This window comes from Ischnura elegans, chromosome 2, assembly GCF_921293095.1.
Source record: "Ischnura elegans chromosome 2, ioIscEleg1.1, whole genome shotgun sequence".
NCBI lineage: Eukaryota > Metazoa > Arthropoda > Insecta > Odonata > Coenagrionidae > Ischnura > Ischnura elegans.
In genome coordinates, this window is record NC_060247.1 from 1,924,986 (window position 1) to 1,951,716 (window position 26,731).

Consider the following 26,731-nt stretch of genomic DNA (forward strand, 5'->3'; position numbering starts at 1 on the left):
GAAGGGGCTCCCAAGCTTACGTGGTTTGGCGGTGTCTGGCGACGAGCGGCGTTGAGTTGAGAGGGCACAACATGCCACAACGGGCGAATCCCAAGCAAAAAGCCTGGATCTCCTTGCTCTCCCAAATATATAGGGAGCCCACAATTAGATTCCTTCCTTCACACGACAGACTGGGAGTCGACCGGCTAGGGCTAGTCCGAAGACTCGGCCTACGCCCCGCAGAGAGGTCGTACTTCCACTACTGCTTACAATGGGTTGTCCTTGGAGCCTCAGTAGACGGCTCATCGCAATATTAAATGGTACGCGGATGTAAATTTAACTACGCATTTCTTCTATTTGTTTTTAATACATATTACTTATGGGAAGTGACAATATGAAATAGCCACCATCGTAATGAATGAATAATGTGCTATTAATTATCAATCACAGCGTAAATTCATAATGAAAAATTAGAGCGCATTGCCACGACAAAGCTACCACGCAGTGGCGGATACAGAAAAAACTCAAGGGGGGGGCGCAACATATCTTGAGTTGTCTTTACTTTTATCGTAATAAAAGATGATCAAGTCACAGGCAAAGTATATGAAAATTTTATTTAAAGTGATTATAAACATGTAAAAGACAATGCCATCTTATGATATAAAAAAGTTACAATTGTGGTTTTGCAATGTTCGGCAATACAAGCGGACCCGCAAGGGGGGGGCGCGCGCACCCTGCGCCCCCCATCTGTATCCGCCACTGCTACCACGGGCCCTCTTGGGCGTGAATACTTTCACGGACGCGGCTGTGAGAGTGACGTCACTAAAAAGTTTCAGAATCGCTCCAGCGTCAAAGCCGTGAATACATTGACGAAATCCGCTTGTGACGGCCATATCACATTTACAGAATCGAGCTGCAGGGACTAAAAATTCTCCACTGTCGGTGCTCAATAAAAGATGAAATTAGTAAACAATGCCAATTGATAACATTTTGTGAGAGTGCATGCATTCTCAATTTTACAACTACAGCAACTAACCCTTAGATATGTTTTTCTAAAACTGGTGCTCCCGAAATTGGTGGGCCTTGTTAGAAAAAAATGCCATTAATTATTTTTTACCACAACCAAGTACTATGTACAGCAGACTCCCGATTATCTGGCTGCATTTTATCCGGCTTGCAGATTATCTGTTCATGAGTTCACGATCCTTCGAAGTTTTCTGCGATCTTTATAAAAAAATAAAGTCAGATGAAAAAGCACCAAGATATTTGCATTTTTTAAATGCAATGCTAAACCGGGGTACATAATTGTTTCCATTAGCATCCCTTCTGAAAGTGGAATTGTTTTATCTATTTGCTGACACAGAATGTTTCAAGTCTACTTGGATGTCTGCTTTCGCATTGTAGATGACAATCAGCATGACTCTTGATTCATTTCGGAAGATTCTTCAATGGTTAATCATTTGTAAATTCAGAGAAATGTTACTTAAGAATCTCCAGTTTTATATTTTATACTGCTAACGTGCAATTATTGCCGTGGCATCGCATGCCGTTGAATATGGGCCAAGGGAACCAGAGATTTCGTCATACTCGGGAATGCTTACGCCGTTACTAGTCAAGGCCAAACTGGATAGGAATGGAATAGTAAAAGTGAAAGCAGCAGGAGAAGTGGAAGTAGAGATAGCATGAGTCATAGCCAGGCACTCGCCTGCGTAGACAATTTGCCTTAAGCTCTGGTTTCCTATAACCGCTGCTGTGCGATGGCGTAATTGCGCACCTATTGCCTTCACGGGAGTTTCACGCTCTTCTTTTCCAAGCATCACGGTGCGGGGTCAGGCTCAGTGATTGCGGTCCGCGTCCTGCAAAAGTTCATCCCAGGCAACTTGTGCGAGACGTGACTACTTGTCATGGTGCCTGTCAGCGCAGTTTCCAACGTCGTGCAGTGGTTTCAAAGTGGATTCGTGCAAAACACTTTTCTGAATCCGTGACCTCACAGCCACGGGTGCGTGGTTTAAAAAAACCAGATATTACATGAAGCAGAAGGAATACAAATACAATCACGTTATCACCAGGAAATAGATCGTGGTCGGGAAGAGAAATCTCTTAATGATTCCAGAAAGCAATCAACAATAATAGACAATGTGCGTAAACAATAATAGATTGTTGGATTGACTAAATTATGAAAATAACAAGAAATAAAAGTAAAGTTTGGATTATCCGTGTTTTCCAATTATTCTCCCCATCAATAGCCATTAGTACAATCGGGAGAGTACTGTACTTATATATGTGTAACGAGTCAATGGGCGCTTGAATTCCTCAAGCGGGTAATTAGGGGGGTGGGAACATATTTGTGTCACCTGTGTTCAAGTATTCGGTCCATAAGTTGCTAAAAAAAGCGAAAAAAAAAAACACTCAAAATGTCATTGAAATGGGCCGAATGGGCAAACAACTCGCTCATTCGCCCTCTACAATACTTGAGGTCGTCTTAGTCACCACGAAGATATGAACGTTAGGAGAACGTTTTGAACCTAATATTTACGTAATGGAGAGAGATTTAAATTTAATGACGGCTGTACTTGTGAAATATAGCCAATTTTCGTATTTTAGCCCTTACCCTAGGATTGTAGCACCTCCATTTTTTGTTATGAGCGTTTGAAAGCACCAAACTGAATCAAATTAAAAACATAATTTTTAGAAAATAAACGCACAGAGACTAATTTGGAAATGACTATCAGATAATATGTCTCGAATAATGAAGTAATGTTCGGATGTCAGTGACGACGTATGCCTATTAATGCTTTCACCTTTTTATATCTGAGGAAGGTTTAAACAACGAAACGAATTGATCACAATAAATATATGAATACAGTGAAGAAACTTGAATTGGAGAAAGAACCAAAGAATGCTCAACTATCCCCGTAGATGTTAAATTCTATTGATAATGGCAGTTTGACATATTTTACGAAAGCGCAGATTCGAAATGTGTCGAATGGGAGCGTAGTAAGCAAATATATTTCAATAGTGCAGCATGAATAATGCTATGATGACCATATTTATCGAATATCTTCGTTCTCAATAGTTATAAAGATACGCCAATTTGCATATTTGCTACCATAATCGTATCAAATTATCAAGTATACTGACACGTGCATTGAAAATTCGCAATCCTATAGATTTAACTTCCAGTCTTTGACCACCAACCCTAAAATTCCCGGTCAACTATGCCCTTGGATGTAAAATCCTATATGTTAAAGCCATTCGATATATTTGAAGAAAAAGCATATTCAATATATATATAATGTGATACTACATCCAAAACATATTTCCATTGGGCACTGTGAGGAATACCAAGATGTACCCATTCACCAAATTTCTTTTGTTCAACGTATATACTAATCAAGTTATTCTATTCGCGTATTTGCTATAATAATCGAATCAATCTTTCGATTAAACTGCCACCTGTACTGTAAAATCTGCAATGCTGTAGATTTTAATTCCAGTTAATGGTCATCTACTTTAAAATTCCTGGTCAACAATGCCTGTGGATGTAAAATCCTAAATGTTACGGCAAATCGATATAATTTGTGAAAACGAAGATTCGATATATATCAAATGTGAGACTACATACAAAACATATTTCTATTGGGCATTGTGATGAATACCAAGATGTACCCATTCACTGAATTTCATTGGTCCAATGCATACACTAATCAAGTTATGCCAATTTGTGTATTTGCTATAAAAATCGAATCGAACTTTCGATTATACTGACATCTGTACTGTAAAATACGCAATTCTATTGGTTTGACTTCCAATCTATGGTCACTCCCTTATCCCTGCCTTCTCAACTATCCCCATTCCAAATTTCACCTACGTACTTATATTGGTGACGTAGATAGGGCGATGCGTGTATTTCTTACAGGGACCTATTACAAAAAGATATAAATTCATATTGATATATCTTCATCAGGAAACATTACTCATCCAAATAATTTAAATGTATGCATAATTCATTCTTTCCCTTACATATTGTTAAAATTTTTATCCCCGTATCTATGTGAATAGGTCTGAAAAATGGCTCCATCGAATGTAACCTTATATCGATCATAACTTCAACTCTAATCAATCGATCCGCTTGATTTAACTTTTGTTGGATGAAACACATTAGCAGTTGTATTGTGTATGAATCTTGTATTCAAAACTTGATTTACAAAAAAGTTATTAGCGATTAAACCGTATCCAAGGAGATTTGTATCGATATAACTCGCACCTAAAGCGATCGAGCGGAATGGCCATCATTGCAAAAGTTGACCTTTTTCATAATAATGTTACACTGAAAATTTCATTTATCTAGCTGGAATGGTTGCTAAGATATTAAGATCGTATACTCCACAAAAAAATGGCGACAATGATTTTTCGCGGGCAGGATATTTTTCGGAATTTAATTATGAATTAACCAAGAGGGTTATGTGAAAAGTAGGGTAGATCGTGAGGGTACGAAGTACCCTCAACGGTTTTTCCAGAAGATTCCAAATTTTCATATGGCACATGTCTCAAGGACGAAATGCGAGTTTGAAAATTCTCCCATCACGACAATGTAAAATTGAAATCATTAATTCCTCGGAATTGTTTCGACATATGAAAATTCCAAGATAGCCAAAAGATCAAACGAAAAATTTTCCACCTTATAAGTCAAGGAATTTGTCGTACGATTATTGCAAGTTGGTCAAAAAAATTCCTAAAGTTTTTCCATTAGAAAAGCATAGAAAATGTTCAAAAAATAATAAAAAATACAAAATATCAATTGGTCGCAATGTAAACCATACCAAAAAATTGACGAAAAAAAATCTAGTTTCTGCCCATTGAATATCATATTCGTCAGACGTTTAAAAGTACAAAATAAAAGCGAAGAAGTTTTAGTCCCATAAGGCTCCCATGTTAATTCAAGTCGATGTATCTCGAAACCTAATCGACTTTTTCAAGTTTTCAGATTTTTCCTCCCGATGAATTTTTTTTTACTTTTACATCCAATAAGCCAAATATCCACGCCTATCACAGTTTGGGCTGCGAATTTGTATCAATGAGTCAGTCAGTGAGTGAAATTGCCGTTTTATATTAGCTTAATTAATAAGCTGAAAAGGCAAGTTAAGCTACGGAAGCCATGGATGAGAGAGAGAGTGAAATGACCACCTCATACATGAAGCGCCCAAGCAGATGATGAAGAGACGGATCTGTTGGATGGAGTTTCAGAGCCGCGTCCACGTGCTCCTTGAAAGTGAAGCCATTCTCGATCTTCTCTTTTGTGCCAATAAATTCACCAAGCGAGCCCACAGTAATGGCAAACCATTTATGAACGTCCGCACTCAGGTCATCCAGCTGGAGGGCTTCCTTGGCATACTCATAGCCTGAAAATTGAAAGAGCATTTACATACCTTTAATGCATTCATACCCACAGTAAACTCTCCATTAAACTAAGTCAGTAAGACAGGAAAATTGGCACTTCGTAAATTCGAGTTTCGTAATTTCAAACCTTTTTCATAAGAAAAAATGTTTGCTTTTGTTCCTACATCCCTTTTTTGTCTTTCCTCGTAGCCTTTTTTAAATGTTTATGGTGGCTATTTACCCAAAGCCAAAATGGTCTGCAGCATATTCAAGGCCAAAAAGTGAAAAAAAAAATTTAAAACTCATATGCATACTACTTTTCCATTGCATGGCGTTTGTTTTTTTTCTTTTGAGAGTTGTTGGCTAACTAAGAGCAATGATTTAATATTCAAATATCGAATTCGAATATTAAATCATTGCTCGAATATTCGAATACCTCGAATACTAAACGATGAATGGTGGAATGTTTGACTCGGTTGCCTATGCAGCAGGCAACACAAGATTTTAGGGAGTAATTTTGATTTCCTTTAAGGTATTCGAACTGGTATTTAGCTGATAAATGGAATATTTTAATTTTATGGAAACAATTGGGCATATAATTAATTCAACTAACATCGCTTTACCCCCACTCCTGCTGCCAAGTGCTACCTGACAATCTGAGGCATTTTGTAAAATACAAGCTCTTCTCCACCGGATTTTCTTCAATTACTTTCAGTCCATCTTTGGGAGTTCTCACGAGATAAGAAGATGAATTCGAATTGCTATCAGGGAGAAAGCAAATATCCTGAGAAAATATCCCTTGGTCTGGGACTGTAAGAATAAAGATTTATTGCACCACTCATAAATTGTAACTTGATATCTGTTTTCGGAAAAAAATACCGCATCGACTTCCGAGAAGCTCTGCTGCTCATATTGAGTCTCGCCGGAATGCAAAGTCTCAGTCCTATTTTGACATTTATTTCCTCGCTTAAAATGCTTAAATAAAGTCAGAAATGCGTCGAGTTTGGTCTTGTTCTTTTTTAAATTACGCGCACATTACTGATATTTCAATCCAACAAAGGTGTAATATCAATTTCCGAAAGTCATTGTTAGACACCTTTCGGGCTAATAGGTGATTCATGCAGCAGTTGACCTCCGGAAACTGGAAACTTAGAAGCAGGTAGGCTGAAAAAGGTCAGTGGGTGAGAAAAGGGGGGGGGGGGGCGAGAAACACATTTCTTTTGTTCTCGTGTAACCAGATATTTTTTTCGAAGCTAAGGTCTACGTAATATGATCCCTGCGCCAGCTGGCACCTTTTTTATTTCAGAGAAGAGGAAAGCCTCAAAGGGGAGGCTAGTGCTGAATGGAAGGGGATAGTGGATCTTGGGAAATACTCTAATGTAACTATCCCACGGTACTCATGCAGCAGTAGACCTCCAGAAATGGGGAACTTCGAAGCAGGTAGGCAGAAAAAGGTCAGTGGGGGAGAAAAGGGGGCGTGAGACACGTCTTTATTGTTCTCGTGTAACTTGATATTTTTTTCGAAGCTAAGGTCTATGTAATACGATCCCTGCATGAGCGAGGACCTTTTGTTTGATTTCAGAGAAGAGGAAAGGGTCAGAGTGGGTGAGGCGAGTGCTGAATGGAGGGGGATAGCAGATCGTGGGAAATGCGCCAATGTTACTATCCCACGACACTGAGTTTCTCTCTATGGTAGTTTCATCTCCTGGAAAAGATTCAAACTAAGTGTCTGTCCTTATTAGCCATAAATGACACATGGTAAACACTTTGTCTCATTTACACGAAACCTGCGCGACCTGGGGCCTATTGTTTGATTTCGAAGAGAAGGAAAGCGTCGGAGGAGGGGCCGAGGGCTGATGGATGGAGGGTGAAGGGGATTTTGGGAATTGTGCAACGTAGTTACTATCCCATGGCACTGAGGTTTTCCTGGTGGGGGAAACCGGGGATTTTCGGATTTTTTCACCCGGATCAATTTAGGTTCCCCACGTCGAACTCTTTTCACTGCTCTAACCCACGAATTTGATGTAGTTCGTCAACTTGCCTAAAACGGCGCTGCATGCTCAAAAAGACTAGAGTTCTCTACATTTTTCCGAGTCAACTACCAACGACGTGCATGCGACAGTGTACGACGCGAAATTCAAAGTATTCGACGTATTCGAGGCGGTACTTTTCGCATAACTATTCCAGACTTCGAATATCGAATACTTTCTAGTATTCGAGGTATTCGCGTATTCGCAGATACTATTCGCACATCTCTAGAAAATTCGCTTCGTATGAAAGTGGTCTTACAACTGAATCATGTACATATACAGTAATTCTTCGACACACAAGCAAGATAGGTTACGAGAACTTGTTCGTAAGTTAATAAACCTATGCAAGCCATCTAAAAGTGTTGTTATCTTGCATAATGCAACACTGCATTACAATTTGCACCACTCAATTTAACCATGGTGTCGCTGTACCGGTGTGCTGAGCAGTTTATTGTTGAGGCTATAGGAACTGTGACAGGGAAGCATGCTAGTAAGTTGTCAATTAAGGTAACAATTTAAGATAAATAGCAGAATACAGAATATATTTTGAACTGACTCACAAGTTACAACAAATTAACGGACGATGTTGGGAGAGTTTCACTATTGATCTTGATGCTATGCAGTATGTAAACTGTGCTCCAAGCATATTCATTCGGGTCCTTCAAAATCAACAACGACCACTACTGTATTCAGTGAATGCCTGCTCAGTACTGCTGGCGATATTTCTACCAAAAAAAGAATAGATTAGACCCAGATGGGGTAAAAATGTTCAATTTTTAAAATCAAACCCTGAAGAAAGAACCAGTGCCTGACTGATGTAATGTGACATTTTGGTTGATCATACAATCTTTAACAATGTGTAACAATGCTTGGCAAATAAAATTATGGAGACGATCTTCAGGTTTTTGCACATAGCTTTCCTGCTAATTTACATCTTTAGTGAAATTATTTTCTTTCATTTCTTGCGGTTGTTCATTTAAATTTGCCATTAATTCAGATAGTAAGAGTTCAACGTTGGAACCGAGTATCGTGAACCGAGAACCAATGGGGGAGAACCAGATCAGTACTGAGAGCCGAAAAAATTTAAGAACCAACTCATCCTTACTTTTTGCTATTAATTTTATCCTTTCAAGTTTCAAGCCATTCTTTCAAGTTTAATATCAACAATCTTAGCACATAAGAAATACCTGTCCATTTAAAAAACTTAATCAAATAATGAATTGAATAGTTTTGTATACGAATTTAATTGTAGAAATTTGTGGTCAGTTGTGAATAGCAACTATTATCTACCCTTAAGATAGATATTTGTTTTCAACACCTACAAAAGTTTAGTGGCAGCTGGCATTACCTCCATTTGTAACCCCTTTATCGCTCAGTGACAAGAATAAAACAAAAACAAGGGTAATAGCCCGTTTCCAAAATAACCTTCGTTGGTTAATATTTGTAGTTCCTTCCATATTGTCAGATGAATGTAGGGTCTTTATAATTAGTTTTCTCATAATGTTTAAGTTACCATAATAAATTATGAAGGATACAATATTCTACCAGGGAATATTTAAAGTAAATTCTTTTCAGGCTCTCCGTCCTGCTGCCTTGCTCCATCATCATCCTTTGCCGACGTTAAAATGGAAGATTGTAACATTGGCAGAGAGGTAGATTGATTGAACACCTTACCCGGACAGAAACCCGAGAAGAATTTAATTCGATCATGAATAAGTTTATTTTCTCCCTTCAGCGCGAATATTTATTTCAGTTTATGAGGGCACCAATTTTTAGAGCTAAAACTATAAAAATCTTTATCCTAAATCGACATTAAATTTAATCATTTTAAATACAGTGAAGAATGAAACCCAAAAACTTACGAAGGCCAACATAAAAATCATAATAATAATACAGTGGAACCTCGATAAAGCAAGTACGGGCTATTGCGAGACCCCCTCCATTACGAGAGATAGCCGAGGCACCATCAATTGACCCTATAATAAGCATGTAAAAACACCTCGTTTTTACGAGGCCCTTTTGGAGTTGGCACTCGCTGTAGCGAGAGTCTCCATCGACATAGAACCTTCACCAAGAGTCCCCAATCTATGTAATTTCTTGCGATGTTAGAAATGAAGTTAACATGAAGTGCTCAGTCTCATGTAGTAAACTGTCGTTCGTTAAATAAGTAGTTCATTTTGGTGAAAATATTGCGGAATTATCATTCGCGAATGCTTGATCTTCTTTTGTTCCTCGGGCGGCAGAAAGCAGTCGGCAGCATACCCGCACGTCCGTGAGTTGCGTGAATAGAGAGCATTTGATGGCAGACACCATGGCCAAAAAACACCAAACACGTCTAAGCAAGAAAATGAAAATAATAGAGTAATATGAGAGTGGCATCATTAATTTATTTTCCTATTCGTTCTTCGCAATAAAAAAAACAAAAGCATCCAAGGAATGCAGACTGTAAAGAGTTAGAAGGAGCTTTTTTCGGGTGGTTTTGCCCACTTCAATCTGCGGGAACTTCTGAGAAAGGGGCTATATGCCTAAGCCTAAAGCGGACTATTTCAGGGATAGATTGCGAATTGAGAACTTAAAGAGTTCGGAAGGTTGGTTATATCAATTTGAAGCACCAAAGCGTTATGAAATTCTGGCGCAGGTTTCCGCGGCGTTGCTCATGGTTGGTTGGTCGAAGGTTCCTGTCTTCAGGTCCTTCGACCTGAAGTAGGGAGCAGGATGGCTCCCGAAACTGTTGTTATCCAAAAACAACCAACGTGGCTGAGGAACCCGAAAATCAGCACTGACCAAAGCGTTATCTCCCATCATAATTGCTAGTGATGCCTGCGGTGTAAACCCGAAGTCGTGGAAAAAAATACACACCGATCCTAAGTATCTTAAGAAGTACTCCACGTGCGATATAACATAGACGAAACGGAAATCTTTTACAACCTACTCCCCGACAAAACCCTTGCAGTACGAGGTATTTCTTGCAATGATGCTTCAGGGGTAGGTAGAGCGCCTTAGAGATGGTGTAGGATGTACGATACAATGAGACTCAGCGTGAATTGTCCGGATGGATGCATTTATTCTCTGTTACGGTTACAAGTAATAGTCATGATCACAATGTACTATTCCCAAGGGTGAACTATTCGCGCCAGTGGTCGGAGTCGTACTGGCGCTCTCTTCCGACAGCCGGACGGCTGAGCATCACCTGGTGGCCGCTGGAAGAACTGACTCTCGTTTGGCACCATGTCGCATGCATTCGGCACCGCCACAGAGGGTATATGTAAAGCGCTGATGCTGCACTTTTAGTTTATTTAATTTAAAAAACTTTGCATCCCTTTTTCATGTTTCTCAGTCATTATTGAGAAAGCTAAATCAATAAAGTCATACTCGTAAGTTTTTTTGGCGTCGCTGTTTCTTGCATCTCTCTTACTTAATTGGCAACAGCATAATATCTGCATTATATTTTTTCATGAAATAATATCACGTCAATATCTTTTCTTATATTACCAATTTTATTTCAAATCGTTTTTTTTGCAGTGACGTGGTAAACTCAGTGTATTATTTCAAATACATCGTGAGTGTTACTCAAAGAGGATCTTTTTTTTACCAACGGCAACTTTAATCACATCATTTTGCATGCTAAGCAAAATTTTTACTGTAGTTAATGAAGATATTACATTATATGATAGATAAAGTATTCCGAGACAGGGTCATTATACAACCTTCCACTGTTTTCGTCTGCAGAAACAAATGCGATATATTATTTCACTTAACTGCCACTTAACGTACAGGAACAATAAACATACACCAAGCATTTGAGGCATTAAATAACCGCGATACAGTTTTGTTAGTTATTCTTTTAATTTTCCGTAGAAAATATCAATACACTAAATAAGTACATAGAAAAATGGCTTTGTCGGTTGTACATTGGCATAATGATTGACAAAGCAATCCTTAGCATGATTTTTATTAAGTGCGAGGCTTATAAATTGTTTGAATTGTTAGTTGTTTTTAAAGTCAGGAAATTTAGTGATGCAAAAAAACATCACCTTTCGTCTGAATTTACGCTTACGTTTATCGGATATAAATTTCTCTGTCGCCGCACCACGCCTGTTTCTGTATAACTGTTCACGATAGGTATATTGGCTATTATTTGCTCCATCTCCGGTAAAGCGACAATTCACTATAGCGAATGTTTATTTAAACACTGTGGGGGTCTCGTTTTATCGAGGTTGCACTGTACTTCATCGACACACGATATTAAGAGTTTATAGCATTGTTACAGCTATTGTGAATTGGTGTCACAAAGAAAAAACAAAACATCTATTAAAAATTGAACCATACATCACATTACATTAACGTATAATTTTCAAGAGTTCACAAAAGTAAGCCAACATTGCCAAATTAGAAATCTACTCGATATTTTGAAAATTATGAGCTCAAAACACGACATACTTATGACATACATCATCACAAGTTTGTTTACTATTGAGTAGTTTAATCAAACCAAAATATACGCTCATTATTTCACGTTGACGTCACGTTTAGGCTCTATCTTTACAAATATTAATCAGATTGCTAATTTTTTTAATCCCATAGAGATAAAATAATTAGTTTTTAAAAAGTTGGTGTTATGTTTAGTTTTCCCCAATATGAGACTCGTGCTTCCTACAATGATTAGTGTCAATTACACTCAAAAAAAGTAGGAGTGTGATAAATACCCCACGCGACCATTTTCACATGCTAAACTACGAAGTACCTATTGTCGACACGATGTTCACGAGTAGGTACGTAAATAGGGGCATTGTGTCAGCCACGATATGTTTACTGAACTCCTACTTCCCCTTTGATATTTCATCCCAACCACAACTTCTTAAGCAAACCCTTTCCCTCCACAGTTGCACAATCATTTACGATTTCACACTTTTAATGGACCACAGTTGGAAGTGCTGATTTTTTAGCTACTTATGCCAACATAACTAGTTTTGTTATCAAATTTTTTGCCGTAGTTCATAAAAACGAATTCTATTTGCACCTGGGAACAGAGCCTGATGTTCGTAATTTCAAAAGACTAAAAAAAAAAAAAAAAAATTTTCGAAACTTCTTGTTATCGAATTGAGCACCATGTATTTACCATAGGCTTTTCACCTGGACCACAATTTCACTACGTATTATCAAAAATGTCTTAATACAGTGGAACTCCAATCTATCGTTCCCACATTGATAGTATTCTCTAACGTATCACAGCGATTAAACCAAAGGAAAATATCACTTGACACTGTATTTTTAATCTCAATCTTAATGTACATTCACTTCAAGATGGCTCTCTGCCTAACAATCCCTTATTTATCCTTCTTATCACCATAGCATCAAATCAGCAAAAAAAATCGAAAAAAAAACAAACATGCTCACAGACAAATAAAACAAACAACAAATGAACTCAAAAACAGAAAACAAACTAAACATATTACAAAAGTAATTCCGGTCATAAAAACACATGCATCAAATAAAAACACCTGCATTATCTCGCATTCATCGTTCGCCAAATAAAGTTCCATAAAGGCAATGTAATTTTTTCCCGCATCCATCGTTCCCCTAAGTATCGCTTTCCCACGCTGATCGTTTGAAGATCGCACTGCAGTGGTATAATTTTCCCTCATCCATCATTTGGCAAAAATGAGAGGAAGTGTTTACCATGTGTCATGTATGGCTACTAACGACAGGCACTTAGTTTGAATCTTTTCCAGGAGATGAAACTACCATAGGGAGAAACTCAGTGCCGTGGGATAGAAACATTATCCCAAGATCCACTATCCCCCTCCATTCAGCACTCACCTCCCCACTCTGACACTCTCCTCTTCTCCAAAATCAAACAAAAGGTCCCAGCTCGCACAGGGATCGTGTTACGAAGACTTCAGCTTCGAAAAAAATATCAAGTTATACGAGAACGATAGAAACGTGTTTCATGCCCCCCCCCCCTTTTTTCACCCACTGACCTTTTTCAGCCTAACTGCTTCAAAATTCCCAGTTTCTGGAGGTCAACTGCTGCATGAATAACCTATTAGCCCAAAAGGAGTCTAACAATGAATTTCGGCAATTGGTACTATACTTTTATTAGATTGAAATATTTGTAATGTGCACGTATTCTCGGCAGTTAATGTGGCATTTTTCCAAAAACAGGATATCAGGTTATTAGTTATTAATTTACGAGTTACACTATAAGTCTCCCTTGCCAAAGTTACTGAGGAAGGGATACCTTATCAGGATATTTTGTTTCTACCTACTAAGAATCTGATTTCATCGACTCAATCTGGCACTACACTAATTAGAAAAGTAAGTTGCCTTCTCTTTAGGACAAAAAATTTCATGGCGCAGTCATATGTTTATCCTTCACCCTCTGCAGTATGTTCTGTGTAAGACATATGTGATAACATCAGTTCCGAACTTCAACTCGCACAAGCAGTTCCGTACTTTCCAGGGTGGGTTGACTTCAAACCAGCAAGTGTTTTCCATGTGAGTTTAATAAAGTCGGGTTTCGTTTTTATTAGTTTAATTTTTATCCGTCTTCGGACCATCACCCTTCCGAGGAAACAAGTGAGAGCTTAAAAAGATGGACTTAAAATAATTGAAGGTGAAGAAAAGAATCCTGGCTAGAAGCGCGTGAATATTGGTGAATGCCTCGGGCTGTCCGCTAGCACATGACGGGTAAAGTGAGCACATGTGGGGGTAGAGCGAGCTACCTGATGAAAACAATAAGTGGGATGAAGCCGAGGATCAGGTGGGCGTGCCGCTGACGATTAGCACAACATTGTTCATGGTTTACACATTGCCTCAATTAAATTAAAAATATATTTCTTAGACAAGAACATTTCAAATAATAATAATAATTTGTCTTTATTATACAAGCGAATTTAGGACAGCGTTGTCCTGTCTTACAATTAACTTGTTAGACATTCACAAACATCCATGCCCTGGATGCTAGTCAAGCCACCCAGGCGGGATTCGAACCCGCGACCTCTAGGTTGGCAAATGCGATGGTGGTTGGCGTAACATGGTGAAATTCCTTCATGATGCACAAAGGTTAAGAAAAGACTTAGCTGTTTCACAAAATAAAATATATTTGCGACCAGTTTCGATACAGCGTATCATCATCTGGCAATTACAAGTATCAGTACATAGAATTTATACCCTTGAAGGCGTTAGAGGGGTGGTAGAGTGGAGGTGGAGAAAGGGGGGACATTCGGAGTACCCATTATTGGATGCAATTAGTTTGATTGTGTTTAGCTCCTTCATCCTGTTGTAATTCGACAATGGAATCAATCATAATCTGTGAAGCATACAATGTATTGCTGATAGTTAGTGAGAGAAGTGGTGTCGTGAATTGCGGTGTATTATTTGGTGGAGGGGGGTAAGGGAAGGGAAGGTAGGTTTGGGAAGTACATCGCTGATGGGTCACTGCACGGGGTAGCTGAGGGTTGGTGTATGATGACGAAATACGGGGAGGGGTGTTATGGAGTGGTGAGTGTCATCCGTAATGGTTTCTCAGAAAAAACATTGAAAAGTGGTGAATGGTGAGAATACAACTACTCGTTAACTAATGTTATGTTGGGTGAGGTTTGGCCCACTAAAATTTCCAGCTGCTCGAGTGCGTCAAGCCTTGGGCCGTTGTTTTCTTTATGTAGGATAATCGGTTCGAAATCGCTTGTGTGGTAGGAATCCAAGAGGTGTTTGGCAAAGTGTGAGGTTTCTTTGTTGTTAATAAAACATGAACAATGTTCCTTGGCCCGAATGTTGAAATTCCGACCAGTTTTTCCTATGTAACAGGAATTGCAGTCATTGCAACGGAGTTTATATACTCTGCTGTGTTCACCGGCACTAATTTTGTCCTTGGCACTGCCCAACAGTTTGCCCAGGGTATTTCTACTGTAGAAGGCAGCCTTCACTTGATCTTTAGGTAGTAATTTTCCAGTTTTGTTGGATATACGACCGAGATAGGGGATTCTACGCCATTTCGTGTCATCATCTTTCCCTCTATCTGTGTAAATAAGGTTGAGTGCGAGTCGTTTTTGTTTCTGGTGGTACAGTTTGTCAATTAGAACTTCGGAGTACCCATTATTGGGTGCAATTAGTTTGATTGTGTTTAGCTCCTTCATCCTGTTGTAATTCGACAATGGAATCATACAACCTGCACAAACACAAGTGCCTGAGTAACAAAATAGCAGAGCTTGAAGCACTAGCAGAGGCAGAGAAACCAGAATTTATATGTTTAAGTGAACATTGGATGAGAGATATAATTATATCAATACCAGGCTATGTGATTGGTGACTTTTATTGTCGGAAAGATCATCGTAATGGAGGTGTGGTTATTTTTGTAAAAAGTACATTAGTTTTTTCTAATATGTCGCATTTGGTGCATAATCTAAATGCTGAACTTATATTTGAATGTGCAGCAGTGAGGTACACTGTAGCAAGTAATGATTTTATTGTATTATCTGTATATAGATCCCCTGTTAGTAGCTTTAATAGTTTCCTAGAAATTTTAGATAATCTGTTGTACACCTTGACAAGTCAATTGTCAAGACCAAATGTTATATTGGCAGGAGACTTCAACTGTAACCTTTTTAAGGACGGACAAGATAAAAGAAGATTTTTGCAAATTTTACAGTCCTATCAAATGAAACCACTGGTAAATACTCCAACAAGGATTACTAATGGCACAGGGACACTACTGGATAACGTTTTCACTGATTACAATGAATCTAATGTTAATACTTCAGTATTTGACCCAGCAATATCTGATCATTCAGCTATTGTATCCATCTTTCATATACATGAGGAGCATCCTCAATCAAAAACCCTAAATCAATGTAGGTTCTTTAATGAGCATAATATGAATTATTTTTGTGTATTGTTGAATCAAGAAGATTGGAAAGACATATATGGTGGAAGACCTCTGAATGTTAACTTTGATGAATATCTTTGTAGATTTAAGTATTACTTCAACTTAGCTTTTCCGCTGCAGTCCGTGGAACACAGGAGTGTCAGCACAAAAAAATGGGTTACAAAAGAAGTTCAAAACTTATCCAGAGTTCTAAAACAAACATTTTTGCAAATACGGTACTCAAATGATGATGGGTTGCGACAGAAGTACTCTCAACTTAGGAAAGAATATAAGATATTTATAAGAAAAGCAAAAAGGGAGTATAATGACCAAAGGTTTAGGAATGCCTCTAATTATTCTAAAGTAGCCTGGGACATCATAAAAAGTAATGTCAATGCCAACCCAACAGTTCTGCCAGATCAAGTTACAAATGAACAAGGGGAAATTACTACAAACCCCATTGAAATCTCCAATGCCCTAAACCATTCATTCTTGCATCTTCCTAAGAGGGTGATTACCACCCAAAGTGGAGCTACTCTCGAAAACCATAAAATAAGTAGCTCATTGTATCTTAAGCCTTGCTCAGAAAGAGAGTTGTCTCTCTATATAGCCAAGATAGGAAAGAAAAAGTCTGCTGACATTGAGGGAATAACGGGAAAAGTAATTAAAGACTGTGAGTCCCTCATACGAAGACCCTTACTCTCGTTAGTCAACCAGTCCTTGTCAGAAGGTGTATATCCTGATTCCTTGAAGGTATCCAAGGTGGTCCCAGTGTATAAGAACAAAGACAATAGAAATAATCTGCAAAACTACAGGCCAGTATCTATAGTGCCACAATTTGGTAAATTATTTGAGTATGTATTCTGTAAAAGGCTCATTGACTATCTTGATAAGCAAAACATAATATCACTCCATCAATATGGCTTTCAGCAGGGAAAATCGACAGAATTGGCTCTATTTAATGCAATTGATAATATTACACAGGAAATAAATAGTAAAAATAAGGTAATGGGGATATTTTTTGACATGAGCCGAGCCTTTGATGCTGTGGATCATGACAAATTGCTAAAAAAATGTGAATCAATAGGTATTAGGGGCATTCCTCTAAATTGGCTTAAGACATATCTTCATGGAAGAAAACAGAAAGTAGCATACAGGAAAGATGGGACAGTCTATTTCTCCTCCACGTTAGAAGTCAAAAAGGGTGTACCACAGGGGTCAGTATTGGGTCCTCTTCTCTTTCTAATATTCATCAATGACCTACCTAATAAAATTGTAACCCAAGATAATAAGTGTGTATTATATGCAGATGATGTAACCATCTTATCAAAAAGAAAAAATCTGACCGCGTTAATTGATTCCAGTCAATATATAATAAAATGCATGCAAACCTGGTGTGATGTCAATGAACTAAGGCTAAATGATGATAAAACCCAAGTGATATTGTTTTCTGCTGGGCACAGCCCAAAGGACAATGATCTACTGCAATGTAAAAATAATTATCTTAATGATATGGAATGTGTAAAGTTTCTAGGAATTTATGTGGATAGAAATATGAAGTGGGATGCACATATAGAGCACCTATGTAAAAAACTGAATACAGTGTTTTATCTTATATCTGTATTAAAGCATAGTGTAAGCCAGTATGTTCTGAAAACCCTTTACTATGGATTATTCTACTCAAGAATTTCATATGGAATTATAATATGGGGATCTTCGCCCCAACTTCATGATGTGTTTGTTATACAAAAGAAATTTGTGAGAAGTATGTGCAAACTAAAGTGTCAAGCTCATTGTCGCCCTTTTTTTAAAAGCCTTAAATTACTCACTGTACCTTGCGTATATATATATCAGAGTGTCATATATGTAAAAAGGTATAAAGGTTGTTTTACTATGAATAATAGGATACATTCCTATGAAACCAGGAGATGCAATGACGTTCATGTCAAACAATCGAACCTAGCTCTGGTATCTAGAGGGCCTGAGCTCATGTGTACAAAATTGTATAATAACCTACCTGTATATATTAAAAGTATAGAAAATATTGATGTTTTTAAAAAGAGTGTCTTAGCTTACTTAATAGAGAAGTGTTTTTATAGTATAAAAGAATATCTTCAATCTGAAATGTAACATTTTCTTATGTGAATTTGTTAATTTTGACGTGCCCTATATACTTGTTTTATGATTGTATCATGACATATAGTATCCTTTGGGCAAATAAATATTATTATTATTATTATTATTATTACATAGTCTGTGAAGCATACAATGTATTGCTGATAGTTTGTGAGAGAAGTGGTGTCGTGAATTGCGGTGTATTATTTGGTCGGTGTAACAATTTTTTCTGAAAATCGAGAATTCACATTTTTGGTTTACATTTTGAATGGTTAAATCTAAGTAATTCAACCTTCCTTCACATTCAACTTCACTAGTGATTTTGATGTTTTTGTCCAAAGAATTTAAAAATGACACGAAGTTGTCTAACTGTCTTAGTGAGCCGGTCCACACACAGAAAATGTCGTTGACGTATCGATACCACCGAAAAACATTTTTCACAAGGGTGCTATTAGAATTGAAAACACATTCTTCGTATTTGTCCATATATATGTCAGCAAGGAGTGGAGACAGCGGGGATCCCATGGCGAGGCCGTCAGGTTGTTCATATATCGTATTGTTGAATTGGAAATAGTTTTGGCTAACGCACACTTTCAGTAGGTGGCACAACTCGGCAATTACAAGGGGTGGTGATTTGGCTTTCACTAGAGCAATTTTGGCTAGATGTACGTCAACGTGAAGTGCGCATCTAACACATCAGCCGCAAAGTTTGCCCTCGGTTGGGCACAAAGGACCTGGGTCAAGAGAGAGCTACACGAGTGGTATGTAAAAAGAGATTCCATCTCGCATTATTTACTCCTCCTACACACCGAGCTGACCGCAGCCCTTCATTGGGTCGAATGGCTTTGGTTAGATGATTCGGTCCGCCAAAGGGCAAGCGAGATTGCATACAAAAAAGAATTATAATGAAAAATAAGTTGACACTTTTGACTAAAGTGACCACTGACTTGATTAGTGACTCAAGTGTGAAAAGTATAAAAAAAACCCTTTGCCAACAGAGTGGTCAACCTATCGAATCACACCTTCGCTAAAAATCAATTGGAATTGTTGGAAAAAGGTCTGAAATATGCCCCCCATCTACCCATCTCCATGAATGAATTGAAAAACCTAGCTGTGGATTGCAGCCTTGCCCTCAGGAATGACCATTCAGGTTCATCGCAACGTATCTCCCTAGAACTACGGCGGTGCATGGACAACGTTACCAGCAGAACCCAAATCAACCATTGTTTCTCCTTTTGGGAGCTTTCCCCTTTTGGTTGCACGTGCGCGTTCTTGCGGTATGCCTTGATTTTCTCGAGGCGAACTCGAAAAGTAAATCGGGAGATGAAGTCTCCGTTCCCGGGAGTTCAATTCCATCGGGGAATTCGGGTGATTTTTCAAACTGAAATGTAATTCTTGGGGGGTCACATCTGAGGACTCATGGGTGACCACATTAACGCATTTTTATTTGAGATGTTTCCTCAACAGTTCTAATAGAGGCTCGAGTAACCGCCCATACTCTTATGCAAACTGTGCGTAGTAATTACAGATGCCATAAACACTTTTAATTGTCTCGGGGGCGGGGAATGAATTAATCACCTCGAGTTTCATTGGATCCGGAGTAATGCCCAGCCGAGTGAGAAGATACCCAGAAAGGGTACAGTCTCACAACAAAACTTTGATTTTTCGAAACTGAGTGCAAAAATTATTCTGCGCAATTTCACAAATACAGTAAAACTTTGATTTTACGCAGTTGGAGGGACCGAAATATGGGCACTGTGTAAAATCAAAGTGTGTAAAATCAAGTGTAGGTATTGAGGAGGAGTATATTTTTCAGGATAACTCTTGCTCATTATTTTTAGAAGGCTTAGTCATACACTTTTGTATAGCTCTGATTTAAGCCAGAATCGGAACGAGAAAAAGTCTCATATGTGAGGTTTTAGGTAAAAGAGCATGAAATTTTTTTTAATCACGTCAGATACATGTTTCCTGGATTCAATCACTCATTTGGATGCAAGAAAATGAAGCCTAATAATCTCATTTACTCACAAGCAATACCACAGATGACGTGTTACCTTAGGAAAATCAACGTTGCATTCCTGAACAATTTTTCCCATGGTTGAATTGCTAGCATTTCTGTCACTAAGATTACTTCTGTTACCCAGGAGAATTTTCGAAATGGTGGTACTAAATGCTCGCAGAGAAGCTAATTTTCGAAAATATTCTCATTAAAAGCAGTTTTCAGGAAATCAGTTTAACCACCTGCAGACAAACAAAGATTGGAGATTGAAGAAATGAGGTATCTGAGGATAGTCATCCAAATTAACCCCATTAACAGGGAGCAAAATTTCGCTAATACATCACAAAGGCTTTACACCCTGTGGGCCTGGGTTCAAGTTCAGCAGAAACTTATCAGAAATGGCCCTATCCCTATTTGAGGGTAATGTGGAGGGCACTTCCAGTGCACCACTCTCTCCAGCAGATGGGACATTAAGTCCTGGTCCCTTTGGAGCCTATGATTACAACCTGGCTAATGCCAACATAGGTTTCCTATCCCCCCAGCCCTTACTTTATGGCGCTAATGACCCCAGCCGTCGGTTACCTCCTTTCAAATAGCATAACATAGATAATACGGAGCACTCAGGACCCAGGATATTCGGAAATTTAGATTTTTCCGGTGCTTGGATCACATTTTTTAAGAGAGCCATTTACATAACCGCACAACTAACGTCATGCTGCCAATTACGAATAAAACAATGATTAATAGTCCGGAACAATTTTCCCTCTTTACAATTTTTACGCATTGAAAAAGCATTTTCCAATGAAATTTTAGCATTAGTACATTAAATCTACCAGGTATAGCTTCTCTGTCTGTATTCTTATGCGAATTCAGCGCCAGGACCTTCGACTTACAAGCCATGTGACTCATCTTCACGTATTATTTTGCTTCTCCATATCTGATAACAACACCGGACACTTTTTGTATTTCGATTTAATGGTGCTAAGCCATTCCTGAGTGTAAAGGAACTGCCATATCACTCACTTCTTGAATTTGACTTTAATGATTACATGACGATTGACAACGCGAGTTATTCTCCGAGGGCATTAACTCCCGTTTAGTTAAAAATAAACGCTTGCCACCTAGTGGAGTTAAGCTAATAGCTATAAAGTTCCGATCATGTATCATTAAAACCCACTGACAATGAGATACAAGTTGAGTCAGTTCTGATAAGTGCGCCGCGCAAGCAACTTTCCCTCGCCTCCATTCGTCCCGCAGATGTGGGGTAAGCCCGCGGAATGAGACAACGCATGCTGCTTTTACCATCGTGTTGAATCACCATCGACTTACTTACATACTAGAAGTTCGACTATCTTTTCTGGATCACCTTGGAAGCCAAAATTTTGGCACGGGAGGATTTTTAACGACTCATTTCGCTGGGGCGACGGAATACATAGCGTTGGCAAAATTCTACAAAACCTTCCGTTAGGGATAGATATTCCGTAGCTCATAATTCCGGATTAACGATCATCTACTGTAATTACAATAAATATGTTATAAACAGCATTGATCAATAAGCCGAATAATAAACGAAAGGTGATAATGTTAATACCTCCGGCGATCATCTGTCTTAATCAAAAGTAGTTACGCATACACGTCCATTGTGGTATGTTTTAAGTTTCGATATCTTTTTAAGTCAAATTTGAACTAAGAGCGATATTCGAGTTCGTAAAGGAGCCTGAAATATTACTGAGAGGGTGCACGGGGAAGCAATTATTAGATTCGCGATGTTTTTAGTTTCACGCTCAACAGCGCGACGTCATTTCAACCATTCCTGTATTCATTTTTGCAACTCATTGAGATGAATAAATAACCTAACTTCATATTGTTCCCGTCGGAATTTTCAAAACAAGTCGAAAGACAACTGCGTAAAATCAAGATTAGCGGCCTCTTTGGGGCTGGGGTTATGCTGCGCAAAATCGAAAAAATGCGTAAAATCAAGAAAAAGATGTAAAATCGAAGTTTCACCATTGCAATTCCCTATGCTTTCCGGCCGGACTTGAGTGTCGCTGCATAAAAACGAGACTTGATGTAAAATAAAAGTGCGTAAAATCGAAGTTTTACTGTACTGTCTATAAATGATTTAAATGTTCTTCAAATGATTTTGAGGTTATTAACAAGTCACCTACATAAGCAGTTACAAAGTTTCGTGTACCCAAGCTCAGGACATTATATATACATCTCATTAAAGCTGCACCACTATTCTTCAGATCGAATGGTACACAACAAAAAACATTTGTGCATGATCGGTGGAGAAAAGCTGTGTATTTTTGGTCGCCTGGATGTATGGGTAATTGCCGATATGTTGATACAAAATCAGTGGTTGAAAACCACTTAGTGCCAGGCAATTTACTCAAAATATCGGGGATTCGGGGGGGGTGGGCTCATCGTGCTCAGGAATGGTTACGCTGTTTAGTCAAATGCAAACGACCATCCTTCTTCTTAACCATTGAAAGGGGGTTCACATGAGGACTGGGGGACTTCCTAATGATACCTTGCATTAACATCTCTTCAATTTGTTGATCTACTTCATCCTGATAAGCAATGGGAATACGATAAGATTTCTGAAAGAAGGGCGTGTTATCATTGAGACGAATTCTATGAATTAAGTTGTGTACAATAGTGGGGGCAGGGTTGAATGCAAATTCGTGCTTCACGAGCAAAGCTCCAAGCTGACTGCGCTGGGTCTTCATCATACAATTGCAGGGAAGGCAGGGATCGGGGCTCACTTTGGAGTTCGACCAGGCAAATGAAAGGGTCTGCGATCACTCCGATTTCTTGGGGATAAAGGGGGGTTTCAATGCACACAAAATGAAAAATTTCATTAGAAAAATCTAAGATAGCACGGTATTTAGATATCACATCCAACCCGAACATCACAGGTACAATAAGATCCTAAACGACAAGACAAATGATGGAGAATTCCCTTCCTTGCACTGGGCAATTTAACAAAATCTGTCTCGTAATCGGCTTGGATTTCTTGCTTTTTGCACACAAAATACAGTGCAACCTCGATAAAACGACACCCCACGGGGCTCAAATAAACACTCGCTATAGCGAATTGTCGCTTTACCGGAGGTGGAGCAAATAATAGCCACTATACCTATTGTGAACAGTTATACAGGAGCAGGGCGGTGATTCTCGTTCTCCCTTCGCTCGGGTCCTCGCTTCGCTACGGCAACTCGAAGCGTAGCGAAAATTTTCTCCGCGATTATTCTCGTTCTTTTCGCTCCTCCTATCGCTACAGTTCGGGTAACTTCATTCTCTTAGCGAAATACTGTGATGTAGGTAATAAAGAATACCCGTAAGTGGATAATTCTCATACCAACAATTGAACGCGAAAAGTGAAACAAACGAAAGTCGGAATTGGAAAATCGAGTGTGGAGTATGATGAAAGGTTTGTTTAAGTTTGTTTTGAAGTGATGGTTAGCCTTAAAAACGAAGATGAAGCCAATATTTTCGGTTTTAATCGTTGACGATTAATATGGTCATTCATCTGTGTCTCGTTAAATAAAAGTACTCGCGTCGATTTGTGAATATTTAGTAAGTAAAAGTGTTAATTTTATGAGTGCTGCGATACCATAAATTACATGGAGATAATGAATGACTATTTGTGGATCGAATGAAATTGGAGTTCCTTTGCAAGAAATAGTGGTAAATTAACCCTGTTTGTGCTTATTACACGGGAACGAAGATTCTCATTTGTATTGTGAAACCAATTGAAATGGCTTTCTATTGAGTAGACCACCAGAGCGATTTTAGGTACATTTTGTGCCTACAATGTAATCATAATGACGATAAATTTTAATCATACTTTTGCAGTAAGATATATCTTCTTAGCGTAAGTTTGGCCCCTACGCTGTCATATCATCATCTCTGCGTTCCTTACGGAATTAAGAATACCTTGCAAGTTGTGAATAATCAAAGCCTTTCCTGTTTTCAAAGTACTCACCATGGCCATAATTTCAATAACAGATTTTATAACCAACCACCGTCTAATAGACAAATTAATCTGTGTTCATTATAAATGATAACGTGCAGAATGACTTCTGTCACACTGAAGATGTCATTGTTATGAACAATTAATTCATAAATAATTCATTGTAATTCCTTTGATTATTTTGTGTTTTTACAGAAACATTTTCAGTTTTATTAAAATGTTCACAATAAGGAGGTATCTTTAGGCATATGCCACTCATGTAAGACACGAAGAGAATTGAGCCATATAATAGTCAGCTAGCAGCAGATATTTCATAACTTTAAATTATCTCATCTTATTTATGACTATATATATATATACTGTTGAGAAGCAATGCATTTCATGAAATCCATAATATCTGGCAAATAAAATTTAAATAAGGGACAGAACTAAGTTTAAATTTCTTCATTAGAGAGACAAAAACCTGTTGAAACTGTTGCACATACTGTGAAACGTTATAAAATATCAATGATTCTGATAAATATTCTGAAATATTGTTACTGGGTGATTTTAACTTACCGCAGATTGTGTCTTGGGATTTTTTGGAATTAATGATTTAATGACTAGAACATTAATAACTCCACCTGTTAGAACTCTACCATATGTGTTGCGGATATCATTCACCTGCTTAAGCTGTAGATAGTATTAGAAGGTATTTGATAAACTACTTGATTTAATTTTTACCAACACATGTTCAGTGACAACTTCCCAGGAATGCTGCTCTCTTCTTAGTTGTGACGTCTATCATCCTGCACTTAATATTTCCTGCACTCTTAAGAGTCACATGAAGTGTACGGACTTTGTAGTGTCTAATATAACTTCAAGAAATGTGATTTTGTCTCATTGAACAATTATTTACTGAAAGTTAATTGGTGCAATAAACTTGAAAAGCTCTCTACTAATGAGGCCTTTGATCATTTTTACTCAATAATATATCAAGGTCTACAACAGTTTACTCCAATTACAACTATTAAGTCCAGCAACTATCCCCATTGGTTTAGCTATGAACTAAGAAAAATGAGTGTAAAAAAGTCACTTTATAAACAAACTGGTTTACATTGTGATTATGTTAGATTTACAGAAATTAGGTCTGAATGTGCCAAATTGATAAAAATCTGTCACAATAGTTATATGTCTCAATTGGAGGCATCAATTACTGGTAATATTAAGCGCTTTTGGAGTCATGTAAATGCAATAAGACGTACGGGTAGATTACCAAATTTAATGTGTTTTCAAGATCAAATTGTTGACTTGAGTGAAGGGATAGCCAATTTATTTGCTAAATATTTTTCATCAGTGTATAGGAAACATGATAATGCTCCTATTCCAGGCTACTCATTACATTCTTCTTTTACTATAGCATCGTTAATGATTTCAGTTAACGAAATTGAGCATTAACTTGGTAATCTTGATCTAAACAAAGGCTCTGGTTCTGATGAGCTTCCTCCCCTATTTTTGAAGATGTGTCTAACCCCATTACTGTATCCACTAATCATACTTTTTAATAAATCCCTCAGTAGTGGCATCTTCCCTGACTCCCTAAAATACACTTACATAATACCTGTGCATAAAGAGGGTAAAAGAAATATTATCTCTAATTATCGCCCTATTTGCCAAACTATCAGCATTGGCCAAAGTTTATGAATCACTGGTTGTAGATAAACTTAGTTCTACTATTAACAGCATAATCATTCCAGGAGAACATGGTTTCATTAAAGGTCGCTCTACTTTGACTAATCTTCTTACTTTTCAAAACCATTTGCTGAAAGCTATGGAAAATGGTACTCAAACAGATGTCATCTATACCGATTTTCTAAAGCATTTGACTCGGTCAATCAAAAAGTTCTCCTGGTGAAACTGAAATCACTTGGCTTTACAGGCACAATAATTACCTGACTCGAAAGCTATTTATCTAATAGATCACTTGTGGTTAATAATAATTCCTCAAAATAAAAATTTTTTTATGGTACTTCTGGAGTTCCACAAGGCTCTCATTTGGTTTGTTGCTTTTCAATGTGTTTATAAATGATATCAAGGATGTCCTTGACCCTGTTTCTTCTCTACTCTATGCAGATGACCCAAAGATTTTCCAAACCATTCATTCTGAAATGGACTCTGTGTATTTACAAAACAGTCTACAAAGGCTTGAAAAATGGTGTAGTCTCAACTATCTGAATTTGAATATTAAAAAGTGCTATACTGTTTCCTTCCATATAAAAAAAAGCCATTTCAATTTCAATACAAATTAAATGGAATTGCTCTTTCACAACAATCCCATATAAAAGACTTACGGGTAATACAGTGGAAGCCCCTTATAACGAGTACGGGATATAGCGACAAGCTCG

The 26,731-nt window shown here is 38.0% G+C and overlaps 1 protein-coding gene across 2 annotated transcripts in view; it reads right to left on the reverse strand.

The window, feature by feature from the left end:
- The window catches only part of LOC124153325 (regulator of microtubule dynamics protein 1-like), a 105,103-nt gene that overhangs the window by 28,749 nt on the left and 49,623 nt on the right, over positions 1 to 26,731 (reverse strand). The window contains exon 5 of one of the 2 annotated variants that reach the window (XM_046526424.1): positions 5,167 to 5,381. In XM_046526424.1, the coding sequence (XP_046382380.1) occupies positions 5,167 to 5,381 (215 nt within the window). The remainder of the gene's footprint in view (positions 1 to 5,166; positions 5,382 to 26,731) is intronic. The other variant, XM_046526425.1, reaches the window with a different exon arrangement.